The sequence below is a fragment of the Neltuma alba genome, unplaced genomic scaffold, assembly GCF_004799145.2.
Source record: "Neltuma alba isolate B1F8T4 unplaced genomic scaffold, ASM479914v2 tig00010342_pilon, whole genome shotgun sequence".
NCBI lineage: Eukaryota > Viridiplantae > Streptophyta > Magnoliopsida > Fabales > Fabaceae > Neltuma > Neltuma alba.
The window spans coordinates 406,469-421,851 of NW_021635252.1; the positions used below are offsets into that span (position 1 = coordinate 406,469).

Genomic DNA, 15,383 nt, shown 5'->3' on the forward strand with positions numbered 1-15,383 from the left:
ACTCGTTCAACTCCTGATTACTCTCCTCCTTTTCCGAGGATTTTTTTGGGGGGGGGGGGGAGTCCGAATGCTACATCACAACGAACCGATTCAACTCCTGAGTCCTGACTCTTTTTTCCGGAGCTCGATCTGCGATGGTTTAATCATACGCATTGCATTTGAAGAAATAAGAGGAAGATTTGAACGCCAAAGTGCGGTGCGATGGGTTCCAAAAACTTGCGAATGGAGAGAAATGTTCGACATAAACGACGCAGAAGAAAATTAGGACGGAGAAGCAGCGGAGGAAGATTCAGGAAATCGACTGATCAGGTGACGAGGAAGGAAGCAGTATGGGGTGCAAGAGAGACAACGATCACGACGAAGACAACGTCGGATCGTAAAAGAGGGTTGATTGGGAACACGGAGGTTCAGATTGTTTCAGCGAAATCTTTATAGGCTTTATACAGACAGATCACAAGTGATCGGGTAAGGAAAAAAGTGGCAATGCTATATGGAAACAGATTTGACCCGACCAATGATGTCTGGAATTTACTATTTATGAATCATCAATAACGTACTTTCTAAATTAAAAAGAAATCAATGATTAACAAACACACACAAAATTAAAGAGTCATAACACAGTAAAATATTTTATTCAAACAGATATTGCGTCGATGTCGCCCCTAATCATATCATAATAAAAATAAAATAAAATAAAACAATCTACAGTAATGTGCATGAAAAATTACTACCCTCTGCTTCTAAGATCTAGACATTAGTTTGTTTGTGGTGTAAACTAGATCTCATACGTGGACCGGAGGACTAGACAATATATCTTTTAGACTCAAAGAATGAAGAAAACAATGAGATGTGACTCCTATCTGGCAGCAGTAAAATCACCAACAATTGTTCAATGGCTTCCCCAACAAAGCCAAGAGATATATCTACTTCATCTCCGGTTCCCGATCGAGCTTCTTTCCCGTCACCAGCCACTTCACCTTCTTGAACCCAACGCTCATTATCATCGGCTCATACACCTCCTTCATCTGCTCTCCAACGCAGAAGAAATGATCCAACCATAGCAACCCGCTTGGCCTCAGAATTCTGTATATATCGAACAAGAAGAAGTGAAGCAGCGTCTCTGGGATACAGGTGCTCAGAACGTCAACAATGTCCAGCGTGTTATGGAAGAATGGAAGCCTATGCGATATGCTCATGTACAGTGGAACCACCCCTCGAGAAGCTATGAAGTTATTGAAAGGTCCGTTCAGGTTCTTCGATGTCACCACCATTGTCACGTTTCTTTCTCTCATTCTCACCGCGAATGACGCCACTCCGCCTCCCATGTCCAGCCCGGCCGATCCAAATCGACCCCGGCTTATGGGTTCTGAGAACGTCGTCGATGGTTAAATCGAGGCTGGTGGATTTCGTGGAGGTCCACTGGTGCCTCTCCCGGCAGTTGCAGTCGTCGAAGCCCTTTTGTGTTTTCCAGTTGATCAGGCATTCGTAGCCTTTGCAGGTTTAGGCAGTCCAGACCACACTGAGGAATCGGACGGGGTAGACCATAGGCTGGATGGCGGAGGAAGGGGTTCGACGGAGTTACCCGGCGGCGGAGGGGATATGGCTCACAGCCCTTGAGGCGGAGTTTCTGTGCGAGGAGCTCGTCGTCTGGGCAGGAGCCATTGACTTGGAAAGACATGATGCGGCGGAGCTCGGCCAGGAAGAGGGTGCAGGCATTGCCGACTGGAGGGTGAATGGTGGGTGTTGGAGTCGAAATTACGATTAAAGCCGAGCGGGAGTCGTTGACCAGAAGTGAAATATAAGAATTCCGGCAGGAGGTCGTCGGAAGGATGGGGTGCAGACACAGTAACGGTGGCAGTGGAAGCGGAAAAACTGGGAGTGCATGAGGATGAATAGAAGGTGGAGGAAAGGAACAAGATGAGCAGATCTGAGAATAAGAGGATGAAAAGGAAGAGTAAATTGGAAGGGATGGCGTTGGACTGAGAAGACGCCTCAATGGAAGAAGGCTTGTTCTAAGTGTGATTAAAGCAATCTATTTTTAAGTTAGGGCTTCATATTATTTCAGAAGAGTTATTGTAATCAATTCAAAGAATCAAAGAGGGAAGCTATGAATCAGCGGACTAATGTCAGTTTGGAGAATGTCAACAGTTTGACAGTACGTGAAATAGTCGTTTAAGAATCTACCATTCTGGCAAGAGCACAAGCCCTCCTTTGGTCCTTTGTTCCTGGAATCCTGATCATAAAATAGAGAAAGAAATTTTCTTTATTATTATTATTATTATTATTTATAACTCACATTATTAAAATTTTTATATAAATATATAATTTTAATATTGCGTAGATTTCATGCTTTGGGAATGCATTATATATTAAATATGAATAAAATTAAAAAATTATTAAATTTTAAGATAGAATTAACAGGACTTAAAGTTTTATTTATTCCAGTGAAACATGATAGGAGTGATTCTATTTATAAGTTACTTTTAACATATTTCTCACTTACTAAGAAAAATTTAATACTATGACTTATAAATAAAACTAAATAAAACACATACTCTTTCTGCTTTAAAAATAAGAACAAAGCAATGTGTGCATCATATATTCATATATGAGAGGTGGTGAGAGTGATTAAGATATTTGGGTAATGCGTGATGGGTCACAAATTTGCATTAGATGTGGGGAGAACCCGCGCGCACATCATACCCAAGGATAAAACTATACATTGTAGAGTACTCTTTAAACAAAGTATTAAAAATATGGCCAAAAAAAACAAAATATTAAAAATAAAGGATAGGAAATGAAATTGTAATTGAAAAAAATCATTAAAAAAGTATTTAACATAAGTAATTGTTTGTTACATGGGATTAGGTAAACCCATGGAGATAGGATTGAGGAATACCACCTCTCTCATGGTATTTCCCAATCCTACAAACATAAATTTGTTTAATCCCACATAACAAAAAATCTCTCATGACACTCATTTAATATGTTTTTTCAATCCCAATTTTAATTTTTATTCCTTATTTTCAATACTTCGTATCAATAGGAACTTTATTTTTATTTATATAATAGAATTAGACATATGTACATAAAAATATGTCAATATCAAATTTAAATTTGGGATCTTATCTAAGAGTAATGGGTGGCGTTACCTTTTAAGACAACTAAGCATTGATAGAGTACTCTTTTATCAGCAACACATATGGATCATATCTAATCTCGTGTTTCTAAGGGTTGTCTCAATTTCTTATGATTTGAAGGAAATCATATTAATCTTGAATACAACCTCTGGTCTTTAGTATAGTATATGTTGATTAATTTGAAAAAATTAAAAAAAATTAAATAAATTACTTTGAAATATTATATCTATATTTTTTTTTCCAAAACTAATTTGGTCGGCTTATAAATTGATATATAATCTAACGACATATATAGGGGTGTGCATGAGGCCCGCATGCTCAATAAGCCCACCCGAGCCCGCAAGAAAAGCGCCCAGCCCAGTCTAATAAAAAGCTGCCCAAACAAAAATGGGCATCTTCGGGCTGGGCTGATTCACGGGCAGGGCAGGGCCATGGGCAGGGTATGCTGCCCTGCCCATTTGGCCCTGTCCGAAAAAATATATAATTATATATAGAAGATAATATTATTTTAAGCAATTATCTCTTTTGTTTTGGCCAAAAAAATTAGGTAAAATTAGTAAAAAAAATGAAAGGAACGTAAAATTATAATTATATAAAAGAGCTAAATATCAAAATATAAGATTCAATATGCTAAATTACTCCAAGTCAAATTTCCTTCTTTTTCTCTTACATCCAATTTTTTAAAACAAAAAAAAAGAAAAATAAAACCACCTTTCAAATTTTGTGCTTTCACATGATTATTAGAATCTGCCAACTATATGAATAAACTAAGGAATTGAACCACTGATTTAGCTTGATTATTAAATGTTTTAATTATTAAATTTTTTTTTTACCTCCCATAAGAAATTGAAAGTTGAAGAACAAGACTACATAGGCCTTATAGATATATATAAGTGATAGACTCATTCGTGATAATTTTTTTCCTCTCACTTGTCTCAAAACACGATAATTGAATTTTTTTTCTACATATAATATAAGGCATAGTGTCATTACACTGGGCTTAAAAAGCCCGTCCTGCCCAGCCCGTCCTTGCCCTGCCCAAAATGGTTAGGGCTTCTACTGAGTAGGGCTGGGTAGCGGGCTGCAAAACACAGCCTGCTCATCTTTCGGGCTGGGCATTGGGCAAGGGGTTTGCCCTGCCCAGCCCTGCCCATGTGCAGCCCTAGACATATATAAGTATTTTAGAGAAATCATATAACATGTTATAATTAAGTAATTTTTAAAATTTTTTAATTTTTTTAAAATTAATTAACTAGATTTTATATTAAGGGCTGGAGGTAGTATTTCATCTCATGTCAGACGATAGGTGTCACAGTAATTAATCAAAATTTTAGACATAAATTAATAAATACGCACGAGTGAGTTTTCAATTTGGCAAGTCCAAGAGACCCAACGAAATGGCTTGTTTTGATGCTTGGAGCAAGTTTGGTGTGCATTGAACTGGGCCGACTTGCAACGCCATGGCCCAAATCTTGCATTCTGAATTCTGAGTCCGGAAAAACAAAATCCCTCAATGCGACTACTGCGATTTCCTCAAAACTAAACCAAAGGTCTTTTGTGCATGACCTGGTCCCCGACTCCACATACTCAGAATCTGAAATCTCTTGTTTCTAGAGCCGGGAATATGGGTTGGGACCTGCAGGCTAAGCCCGCTAACTCACCATAAAAGAGCGGGTTAGGGTTGACATTTTGCCAGCCTGCCAAAATGTGGGTTATTCTAGCCCGCACCGCATAACCCACAGGCTGTGGCGGGGTAGCCCGCGAGTTGGCGGGCTGGCCCGCCTAACCCGCCACCTTTTTAAAAATTTTTTTTTTTTCATATAAATAATATATTATTATATTTGAAATTTTTCTTCTCTCATTTACATCTCAATTTTCATGTTACATAATACATATGTAAACAACAAATATTTTTTAAAAATAAGCATACCATATTTGTAGCAAAAATTTAATAACTACAATCAAATATAAGATAATATTTATTACAGAAAAAAAGTATTTTAGAAAAATATGGTGAATGAACTTTAAAAAAGTTAGATAAATGCACTTCTAATTTATTAAGAGATAGTGTTTTGTATCAAACATGACATTTGTATAAAAAAATTATAAAATTTATCACTTGATAAGTTGATGTTGAATGTTAGTCATGTAAAATATTTGTAATATATTGTTTTATATTTATATTGATTATTTTAAATGTGGTTAAATATAATTTATACTTGTGATTACTTTTGAAATTTTGGATTACCATTTATTAGTTTAAAAAATTAAATAAAAATAAGATTTAAAAATTAAGAATAAAAAAAAAAAGATGGCGGGCTGGCCCGCCAACCCGCTATGGCGGGTTAGGGTTGGGACTTTTCCAGCCTACCAAAATGCGGGCTGCTCCAACCTGCACCGCATAACCCGCGGGTTGTGCGCGGGTTGGCCCGTATTCCTAGCTATACTTGTTTCTTTGTAACACCGAGTCTATTTAGAATAGTTTATAAATAATTTTTTAATTATAATTTACAGAATACGAGATCAGTATGTGATAAAAATTTTATCTCAATTTATGTAAAACGTGCTTACAAGTATTTTCAAACACCTTCACAAACAAGCCCACCATCTCCCAATGTAGCCACTAAATATTAAATATAGTTTGTAGTGTAATTATAGTTTGTAGTACAAATTATATTATAAATTAGATATTATACTTAGAATCCGAGGTAATATAAAGAATTAAATCAATAATTAATGAATATTAAAAAAAATTAAAATAGTTATCTACAACAAATGTGTATCGGGTCTCTTAGAATACCATTTTTAATAATGTGTACTGTAATTATCCTTCATGCAACAATCAATAAAAATAGTTTGAGAAAAAATTATAAATTTGAGAAACAAAGTAAATTAATATCTTATATTTATTTTACTTATTTTCAATATAATCATATTATAATTTTTTATGATTATGCTGTCTATAATTTATAAGTTATTTTAATGGGTTATATGATGTTTTTTAGAAAATATTTTGAGTTTATATATCTTTTGTCTTTCAAAAAGAAACATTTAACTTTATTAATTTTTTATTACTGTCAAACTTTACTCAATTTTTTTTCTATTTTTAGGATAATTTTTACTAAGTGTTTAGGCTCTAAATAAACGCAGTGTTGAAATAAAAATTCAAAACAAATTAAAATAATAAATGGGATGCTTCTATTTTGTCTCAAATGGGATAGGACGAAAAGGTCATCCCATCTAGGAATGAGCAAAACCAAACCGAAACTGATAATCAAATAACTGAATATATTCTCAATTTTTTGGTTCGGTTATTTTAGTGTTTGGTTTCGATTCGGTTTTTATTTTTATTAAATTTCGGTGTTCGGTTTATAAAAAAAAATTTAGTTTAAAACCGAAAAACCAAAATATGTGTGTGTATACATTTTTTTTTGCTAAGGTATATAATATTATATATAATATGAAACTAAGTTAGCCATCAACTAATAGGCCCAAAGTATGCTTCTAAACCCAACCAAATATATCTCAAACCCTAAGCTAATGTAAGATAGCTCATCATCCCTCATTCTCTCTCGTCACAGCCTCCTCCCGGTGTCCTCTCAATTTCAAAAACAATACCATCATCTTCTTGCTCATTGATCTCAAGTAGAGTGCCATTTGCCTCACACTCTCGTACTATTCATTACTGTCACAGTAGCGCCTCTCTCTCTCTCTCTTCAAAAACAATATACTGATGCTTTTGCTCTTATTCTTTGTAGTGTCTCTACTTGCTGCTTCGTCTCCACTTTTCTTCTCCATTTCATCTTCATATTGACACTCCTGTTCTTCTCTACAATCTCTACTATTGTGGCTGTGCTTACCACTTTATCTCCCTCAAACTTGGGATTTTATGCCAGTTTAAACACGAAAAAAAGTTAGTAGCATTAATCGAATAAACCAACCGAACTGAACCAAAATATTTTGGTTAGGTTTCTATTCGATTAGTGATAGAAGTTCGGTTCAGTGCTTAAAAATGTTCTAATTTCATGATCGGTTATTTCGATTTCTAAACCAAAATCAAACCGAATAACCATTTGCATAGTCCTAATCCCATCTCTATTATCAAGACATGATTAGGATACGATTGTCTCGTCCCATAAACAACATTTATTTATGTTATTGGGAATTAACTTATATAACACATAAGATCATATTTCATTTTCTAAAGATATAGGGTTTTTCTATCACACATACTATCATTCTCATTCTCACCAATCATCCAAGTAGAGCTCGTAATATGGGTTAAGCTTGTGGGCTTAACTTGTCAACTCGTCAAGAACTAGTAGGTTGAATTGATAAAAATTGAGACTATTTTAAAACAGATTTTTTAAGTCCGTGATCGTCAAAACTGAACTCACAGTGGGCTAACTCTTAGAGTTGGTGAGCTAACCCATTTTATTTATTTATTTATTTTGTAATTTTTGCCATCTCTTCAATCTTCAAAACGCATCGTCTCCCCCTCTCATTTTTTGTTGGTGGGAATGGTTTTCTGAAGAATATAAGAAAAAGAGATGAAAAAGAAAGTAGTGCATGATGTCTTCAAAACATTGACAGTACTTTCTTTTAAGCTTAATTCACCCCACCTACTCCTATCTTATAGGATGCAAAGTTGGAATACCCGGTGAATTTCTTTCAAAATACAATGAAGATTCTTGAATATGGATTGTACTTTCAAGATTCAAACAAAGATAACAATGGCCTTTACAAAGTGATAATTTGACTCTATCTCTGCGTGCACTCAAAGACAAAGGCAGTGAGTTTGATCATGGTGTATGTGTTGTATTTTATCCAAATGAATTGGTGGTGAGGGGTTTATATAGACTATGGAATGATGCCTTGAAAAAATACCTTTTATAATACCTTATTAAATAAAAAGTCTCAACCATATATTGGTTTGTGAACCAAGATAATTTAAATAAATACATTGTATTTAATATGTAGAGTCTTTTAGTATTGTAATTTCCTACATAACCCTTCATATAAATATATTAATTTATATGAAGACATAACCCCTCATAAAAATATATTAATTTATATCAGAATACAACCCTTCAAATAAATTTATTAATTTATATGAAGACATAACCCCTCATATAAATTTATTAATTTAAAAGATTTATATAAGGACATGACTTTTCAAAAACACATCTTTCATTTTAAAAATATTCCAACAATCCCCCACCATTTTTAAAATATATCCAAACTCTTATCACTTTGAAATTCTCATGTTTTCAACAAGAGTATCTCAAGGATTTAAACCTTTACTTAAGCAAGACATGGTTCACCCATTCGAAATAATCTGTTAGACTAAGTTTTGAACCAATTATCCCGTATGAACAAGTATGCATGACTCACGCATGAAATCTCAAACCACTGTATGCCACTTAAAATGACACGTTTATGGCCTCGTGTCTGTATCCTTTTCATGAAAAGTTTTTAGAGTCAAGTCCTTAGATTCCTAGAAGCGGCCCCACTTCACTCTCATATAGGTAGACTTTGTCAAGAGCACTACCATGATTAATGTTCCAGCAAATATATGCTTACAGGTCCATTAAGAGCCATATTATTTAAATCTTATGGTTACCAAGTACTTTTCAGCCTTAGGATGTATAAATATGTCAAGTACTTGCAATCACTCTAATATCATACTTTCACCATTAAACTCAAGACTTGATATGATGATCAAGTATAAGTTGGGTTTCCACTATCGGTGATCAAGGTTTATAGGGCTTCAATCCCATTCCCTTTAATGTCTTCAACATCATTTCTCTTGCTAAACATTTTGTCAAAGAATCTTCAGAAAACTATTCCCGTCAATATTTTTCAGGCTTGCAAATTGCAACATTTCCTCTTAGGAATTCGTTTGGTACGAGAGAAAAAAAAGATTAATTTATCTCTTTCATTTTATATTTTTTATTAAAATTTTATAATCTTGTTTTTCTTTTTTTTTTTCCTTTTTTTTTTTAAAATTTTCACACATTTTGTTCCCTCTTACCAAACTTGCGCCTTTCCGAACCCAACCCTAACCCTTCACTTTCATCTTCCACAACCCGAGGCCAGAGCTCACTGCCTCATATCATCATTGGCGTCGCAGCGTCGCCCCTACCTACCTCCTCTCATCGGGCTGAACGCCAGCAAGTCGCGAGTCGCACCAGGGGACCTTTTCAGTGGAAGAAGAAGAAACGGGCTGGACCGGGCTTGGTTTATCTGAGCTCGTATTCGGCCCCCAATCCGTTTTAAGGACTGAATTTCAATCGCAAATTAACAATTTAATCGGCCCAGCAAACCAATAGCCTTTTTATTCTCAGAGATCATGTAATAACAGTCCAAAGTTTTGATCAAGTGGCGGCCGACCCGCCAAACCGACAATAACGACTTGGTATAACTAAGCCCAGCTCCTAACCCTTTCCTAACTCCTCTTCCGCCTCGCATCCCCGTCTTTCCTGCATCGTAAGTTCGTCTCTCTTAGCTTTATTTTCTGTATTTTCCTTCTTATTTATTTCTTCATATTTCTGAACTCTTATCGAGGGTAGAAGCCGCCGTTATCCAATCGTGTTGAGTTTTATGGCTCCATGATGTGAATTTCCTTATGTCGATTCTTTACGGATTGTAAAATTATGGGTTAGACGAGTTTCTGATTCTAGACTGCGTCAGCGACTGCCAAGCTCTTGTTACCTAATGTTTTTCAGATATTTTTCCTTGTTTGGGAAGATTCCTTGCCCTCCATTTTTGTGTCTTTTTTCCTTCTCAAATAATATTTTTGCTATCAAAAAATGCTTTTGGATTATTTCAATTTATGTCCAAGACTCGTTTATCTGGGCATGCATGATGAACGATAAGACAGGACGAAAAAGATAATAGACCTTTTTAGTTTAGTTTGTTTGCTTGCTGTGTCATTTATACATATGGTTGGGTTTAAAGGTATCTATGTTTCTTTCCAAATCTTTTAGGTATTTATAATTTATCTAGTATCATGCAGTGGGTATATGCTTATATAAGCTTGGAAATCTGATTCTAATCCTCCAAAAACTTATATGTGTATTTGCTTTTTTTTTTTTAACCTTTCATTAATATCAGAGATAAGAAGATCGTGGGATAAGGGGGAACTGGGGAAGTAGAAGAGCGGGCTTGTGCATATTATTTTCATTTGTATTGATTAGTAAATGAAAGGTTCAAATTATGAGTTATTTTATTGAAAAACAGTGAGTTGTTACGTTATAATAAATCGAAAATCAAATATGCTTAGAGCTTCAAGTATTAAGGCAATAAGAGTCGGGGATGAATGTAATGTACCCGTACTTTAAACACGAAATTTAGAGCACTTGCAGATGTATTTAACTAATCAAATCATGTTCAATTGAAGCACTTGACATATTTGATCTTATGATGATCATGTGAGGCTCGACATATGTGGTCTTGCAAATTAATCGAGTAGCTTTGTGTTGCTTTTTGCCTTATTTCGCTATTTGACAATTCTAGATGAAAAAGTTTCTTTGACTGACTGCTGTTGGGAGAGTGCATCTGGTTAACGTATTGTATAATTTATACCCAATTTTTTCCTCTTTCTTTCATCCAGCTAACACTGGGGAAATCTGATTTTTGAGTATATAATATTAGAAATAGCTTTTTGGTCGGTCATTAGTGATGCTAGTCAATTTTTGTCTGTTAGAATGAAAAATGCTTTTGGCATGGTATGTCTTCTTTTTTTTTGGTTACTTTTCTCCCCATATTTTAATTTTTTTTTCATACTATGAATTTTCTAAACTGTTGTTCTCCATCTATTTCGCATGTGCATACTCATGTATTTTCCTTCCTCCCCTCTTTTGAGCAGGACAACTTTTGATATCATCGACTTCTTGCACTACCATGTTACAACCATCAGGCATGGCAGAAGATGCTGGTATGTTCATGGTTCATCAGACCATTGGTAGTGTTTTGTGTTGCAAATGTGGAATTCCCATGCAGCCAAATGCTGCCAATATGTGTGTGAAGTGTTTACGTTCAGAAGTTGATATCACTGAAGGATTACTGAAGCATCTAATCCTAGTACACTGTCCTGAGTGTGATAGCTACCTGCAGCCTCCAAGAACTTGGATCAAAGCACAATTAGAATCGAAGGAGCTGCTGACATTCTGTTTGAATAAGCTGAAAAGAAACTTCGCTTCCAATAAAGTAAGGCTGATACATGCTGAATTTATATGGACTGAGCCCCACTCCAAGAGGATAAAAGTCAAGGTCAAAGTTCAGAAAGAGGTTCTGAATGGGGCAATTCTTGAACAGTCTTATCCTATTGAGTACGTGCAGCAAGAGCATATGTGTGAATCTTGTTCTAGGATCCAGGCTAACCCTGATCAATGGGTTGCTGCTGTGCAACTTCGCCAACATGTTACACATAGGAGAACTTTCTTTTATTTGGAACAGCTGATTCTGAAGCATGGTGCAGCTGCTAGTGCTATAAGAATAAAGCAGATGGATCAAGGTATTGACTTCTTTTTCTCCAATCGAAGTCATGGTGTGAAATTTGTGGAATTTGTAGGAAAAGTTGCTCCAGTAAGGAGTCGTCACGACAAGCAACTTGTTTCTCATGATCCCAAGAGTAATAACTACAACTATAAATATACATTTTCTGTTGAAATTTCTCCCATCTGCCGTGAGGATTTAATCTGTCTGCCTCCTAAAGTTGCTGTTAGTTTGGGAAACCTTGGCCCTCTTGTGATTTGTACAAAAGTCACCAACAGCATTGCTTTACTTGATCCTTTTACACTGAGGCACTGTTTCTTGGATGCTGACCAATACTGGAGGGCATCATTCAAGTCATTACTTACCAGCAGGCAGCTAGTGGAATATATTGTGCTGGATGTGGAGGCTGTCTCTTCGGAAGTTATTGTTGGTGGGACGAAATATGTTTTGGCAGATGCACAAGTGGCACGTGTATCAGATTTTGGAAAGAATGACACAATGTTTTCCATCAGGACTCATCTGGGCCATCTCTTAAATCCGGGAGATTATGCTCTTGGTTATGACTTATATGCAGCCAACCATAATGACATTGAATTAGACAAGTACAGAGGACTTGTGCTTCCTGAAGCCATTTTAGTAAAGAAAAGCTATGAAGAGAAGCGCCTTAAGAAGCGTGGGAAGCCTCGTGCATGGAAGCTTAAATCCCTTGACATGGAAGTTGATGACAGGGGTGACCAAGAAAAGATTAACTCTGAGTATGAACAGTTCTTGCGAGATCTGGAAGAAAACCCTGATCTAAGGTTCAACATATCATTGTATCGAAATAGGGAATACCAGCCATCTGAGATGGCATCAGTGACAGATGGTGAAGAGCTACCTTCTGTCCCATTGGAGGAGTTGATGGCGGAACTTGATCTGAGTGAGGAGGAGGAAGATGAGGAGGAGAGCATGAGGGAGTGAACAAAAGTTGTTTTTACTTTGCTTTGGAATTTAATGAAGTTTTGGGAGCTAAATATTTAGCGAGGGTGATTTTCCGTTGTTTTTGTTTTTGTTTGTTGTATACGGATGAAAAGGTAATTTAATATGCATTCCTTTAACCTATTTGTAGCTTATTGAGCTTTGTAAAATCCTCAACTCTTCTTTATGGAGGGAATGATTTTCCCCAGCGATAAGCGCACGTCTGACTTGTTTGAGAAATTGCAGGTGCTTCATGTTATTTTTTTTCTTCATTTCAGTGTACGAAGACTTGAGAGGGAATTGGCGGACATGAATTGTGTGGTTGGGTTTTCTGTTAATGTTGTTGTTGGTTTTGTTTGGGGGAATGGTCTAATTGTTCAACGTTTTTTTTTTCTTTTTCTTTTTAAACATAATCTACGAGTCAAGAGGAAAAAGAAATGCATAAATGATCATAATAGGGAGAGCCGGGAAAAAAAATAGTTTTTGCCAGCAGCATCAAGAGTCTGTAAAAAGTAAAAAGTAGGATGAAAAGGTGCATCCTCAGCATCCGCCATCATAAAAGGATTTTTTTTTTCATACGTATTTAATATCTTAAAATATTTTTTAGTAGAAAATATTATGACAGATTTTGAAAGATTTTTTTAGGTATATTGAATATCTTAAAGTATATTTTTAATAGAATTTTACGCTTAACAATTTATTGTGCTAAATGTAGCAAAAAATAATTTAAAGTATTTAACCCATTTGAAAGATAAATTCAAGTGTTAGATGTATCATAAAATATTTTAAAATATTCAATGTATTTGGAAAATTTTTTTTGAAGTGTTGGATGTATTTTAACTCTAAAAAGTATTATCTTCACATTAAAAAAAGAGCATTATCTGTGTCGAAGTATTAATCAATGTAAAATACAAAATGCAGTTTATGAGTTTTTTATTTGGGAACAAAGGCATGCCTAAGCTTGAGAAAGTAGCAAGCTGGAAATAAATTGTACCACTCTAAATAAACAAAACAAAGCCCATTAAACTAGCGGTAAAACTGTCGAACCTGTAATAACATGGGTAGAGATCTAAGTTTTATTGATCATGAACATTTATGTTGGCGAACGATGCAATTTATTGAGAGAAAAATTGTATTAAGGTTCCAATTAAGAGAATTAAATGCAAAAAAGTGTCTTCAAATTATCAAATTAATATGAAGTCCAAGAAACTTCATTGTACGAAATTTCACTTTTTTAATTACTAAACTGTCATCATCTTTTTTGTTTTTAAATATGTATTGACAATTGAAACGGTAGTCGTTGACGATTTAAGGTGAAACGATTAACAACTATCAGGGCAGATATTAACAACACATTTTCTTAGTACATCACAAAGATTTTATGCATGGGTTATTAATACCTATTACGATAGTTATTAATTGTTATACCTTAAGTTGTTAATGATTGCTCTTTCAGTTGTCAATGCACACTTAAAAAAAAAGAGAGCAATTTAATAATTGAACAAATAGAATCTCTTGCAATAAGGTTCCTTGAGACTTTAGATTAATTTGATAATTTTAAGAAACTTTTTTACATTTAATTCTTTTAGGTGGGGTTCTAGTACAATTTTTCCTTTATTGAGTCATGTTTAAATGTATAGGTTCCTCGTTGACATAAAATCCTGAACAAATAATATCGTTGGCCAATTATGAATTGAAATCCTGTGCACTACTTTTTTTTTGTTGGGGGGGGGGTAATAATTTACACAGAAGCAAAATCTGCGCTTTACGTCATTCGTTGGTTTTTTTTTTGTTTTTTTTATTTTTTACCATTCTTAATATTTTATAAACTTACAATGTTACCAAATACATTATTGTGCATTGTCTATTATACAGAGACAGAAACAAATATGCATAAAAGATAAAAAGAACGACCATTGTACCATCTTCAAAATATTTAGAGATTTCTGGGTGCACAAATTTCTGTAGACAAGACTAATCATAGAAAGATAAGCTTGTTTTGCGTAGTTGGATTTGGTTTTTTGGTGAGTTATTAGAAGATCTCAGGTTGGCTTCCCCTTTTGTTTTTTAATAATTTCTGAGGTCATCTTTCTTACCTTGGGGAAAAAAGGTAAGCTTCGTCTTGGTGCTCATAACTCGTCATTTATCAATATCAAATTTAAAATATTTAAACTATTCACTAATGGTAAAAAAAAAAAAAAGGTTCACTGGAAATAAAAAAATAAGGGAATTTACTTAATCAAGGATCAGATTACGCAGATAATTTTAAGCTTTGAATTTCATTTTCAAATTTTGTTTACAATTTGCCTCTTGGCACACCAAAAATCATAGAAAAACACTGCTGCTCGGATATCTTTTGCAAATTGGAGAAAATATGTACTACTTCCTCTCCTTAATATAAGAGTTACTACTTCCAATCCTAAATATAAAAGTTAGCTGGAGATTCAATTTGATCCTAAATATAAAATCCTAATATATTTTGTCTCCTATATTTATTTATTATTCTTCAAATTAGTCCTCATGGTGATTACGTGTGTTAAAAAGTTCTTATTCTAATGCACAATAAAGGTATTTTAGTGAAAATACTCATTTATTACAAATAATTAATTTAATTACTTTTCTTAATAATTACAAATTAGTTATCTAACTTTTATATTAAGGATCCGAGGTAGTAGTTGGAATTAGATTTGGTTGTGAATATAACACATCAATCCATTTTGACCTCAGATTTGTAATTCATTCTATAAAGTATCCCTATTGATTACTCATATCAAGGAATTTTTATCC

At 34.6% G+C, this 15,383-nt stretch overlaps 1 protein-coding gene and 1 pseudogene across 3 annotated transcripts; one reads left to right on the plus strand and one right to left on the minus strand.

Moving 5' to 3' along the window:
- Positions 1 to 774: 774 nt before the first annotated feature.
- On the minus strand, positions 775 to 9,628 carry LOC114755833 (uncharacterized; annotated as a pseudogene).
- Positions 9,537 to 12,811, plus strand: LOC114755815 (60S ribosomal export protein NMD3). Of its 3 annotated transcripts, none has more exons than XM_028944692.1 (2): positions 9,537 to 9,629; positions 11,011 to 12,811. In XM_028944692.1, the coding sequence occupies exon 2, from the start codon at positions 11,046 to 11,048 to the stop codon at positions 12,597 to 12,599; it is 1,554 nt and encodes a 517-aa protein (XP_028800525.1). In that variant the 5' UTR covers positions 9,537 to 9,629; positions 11,011 to 11,045; the 3' UTR covers positions 12,600 to 12,811. The 3 variants fall into 3 exon arrangements, with proteins under 3 accessions (XP_028800525.1, XP_028800524.1, XP_028800522.1); XM_028944691.1 differs by lacking the exon at positions 9,537 to 9,629 and adding an exon at positions 9,782 to 9,800; XM_028944689.1 differs by lacking the exon at positions 9,537 to 9,629 and adding an exon at positions 9,808 to 10,100.
- The last annotated feature ends 2,572 nt before the right edge of the window (positions 12,812 to 15,383 follow it).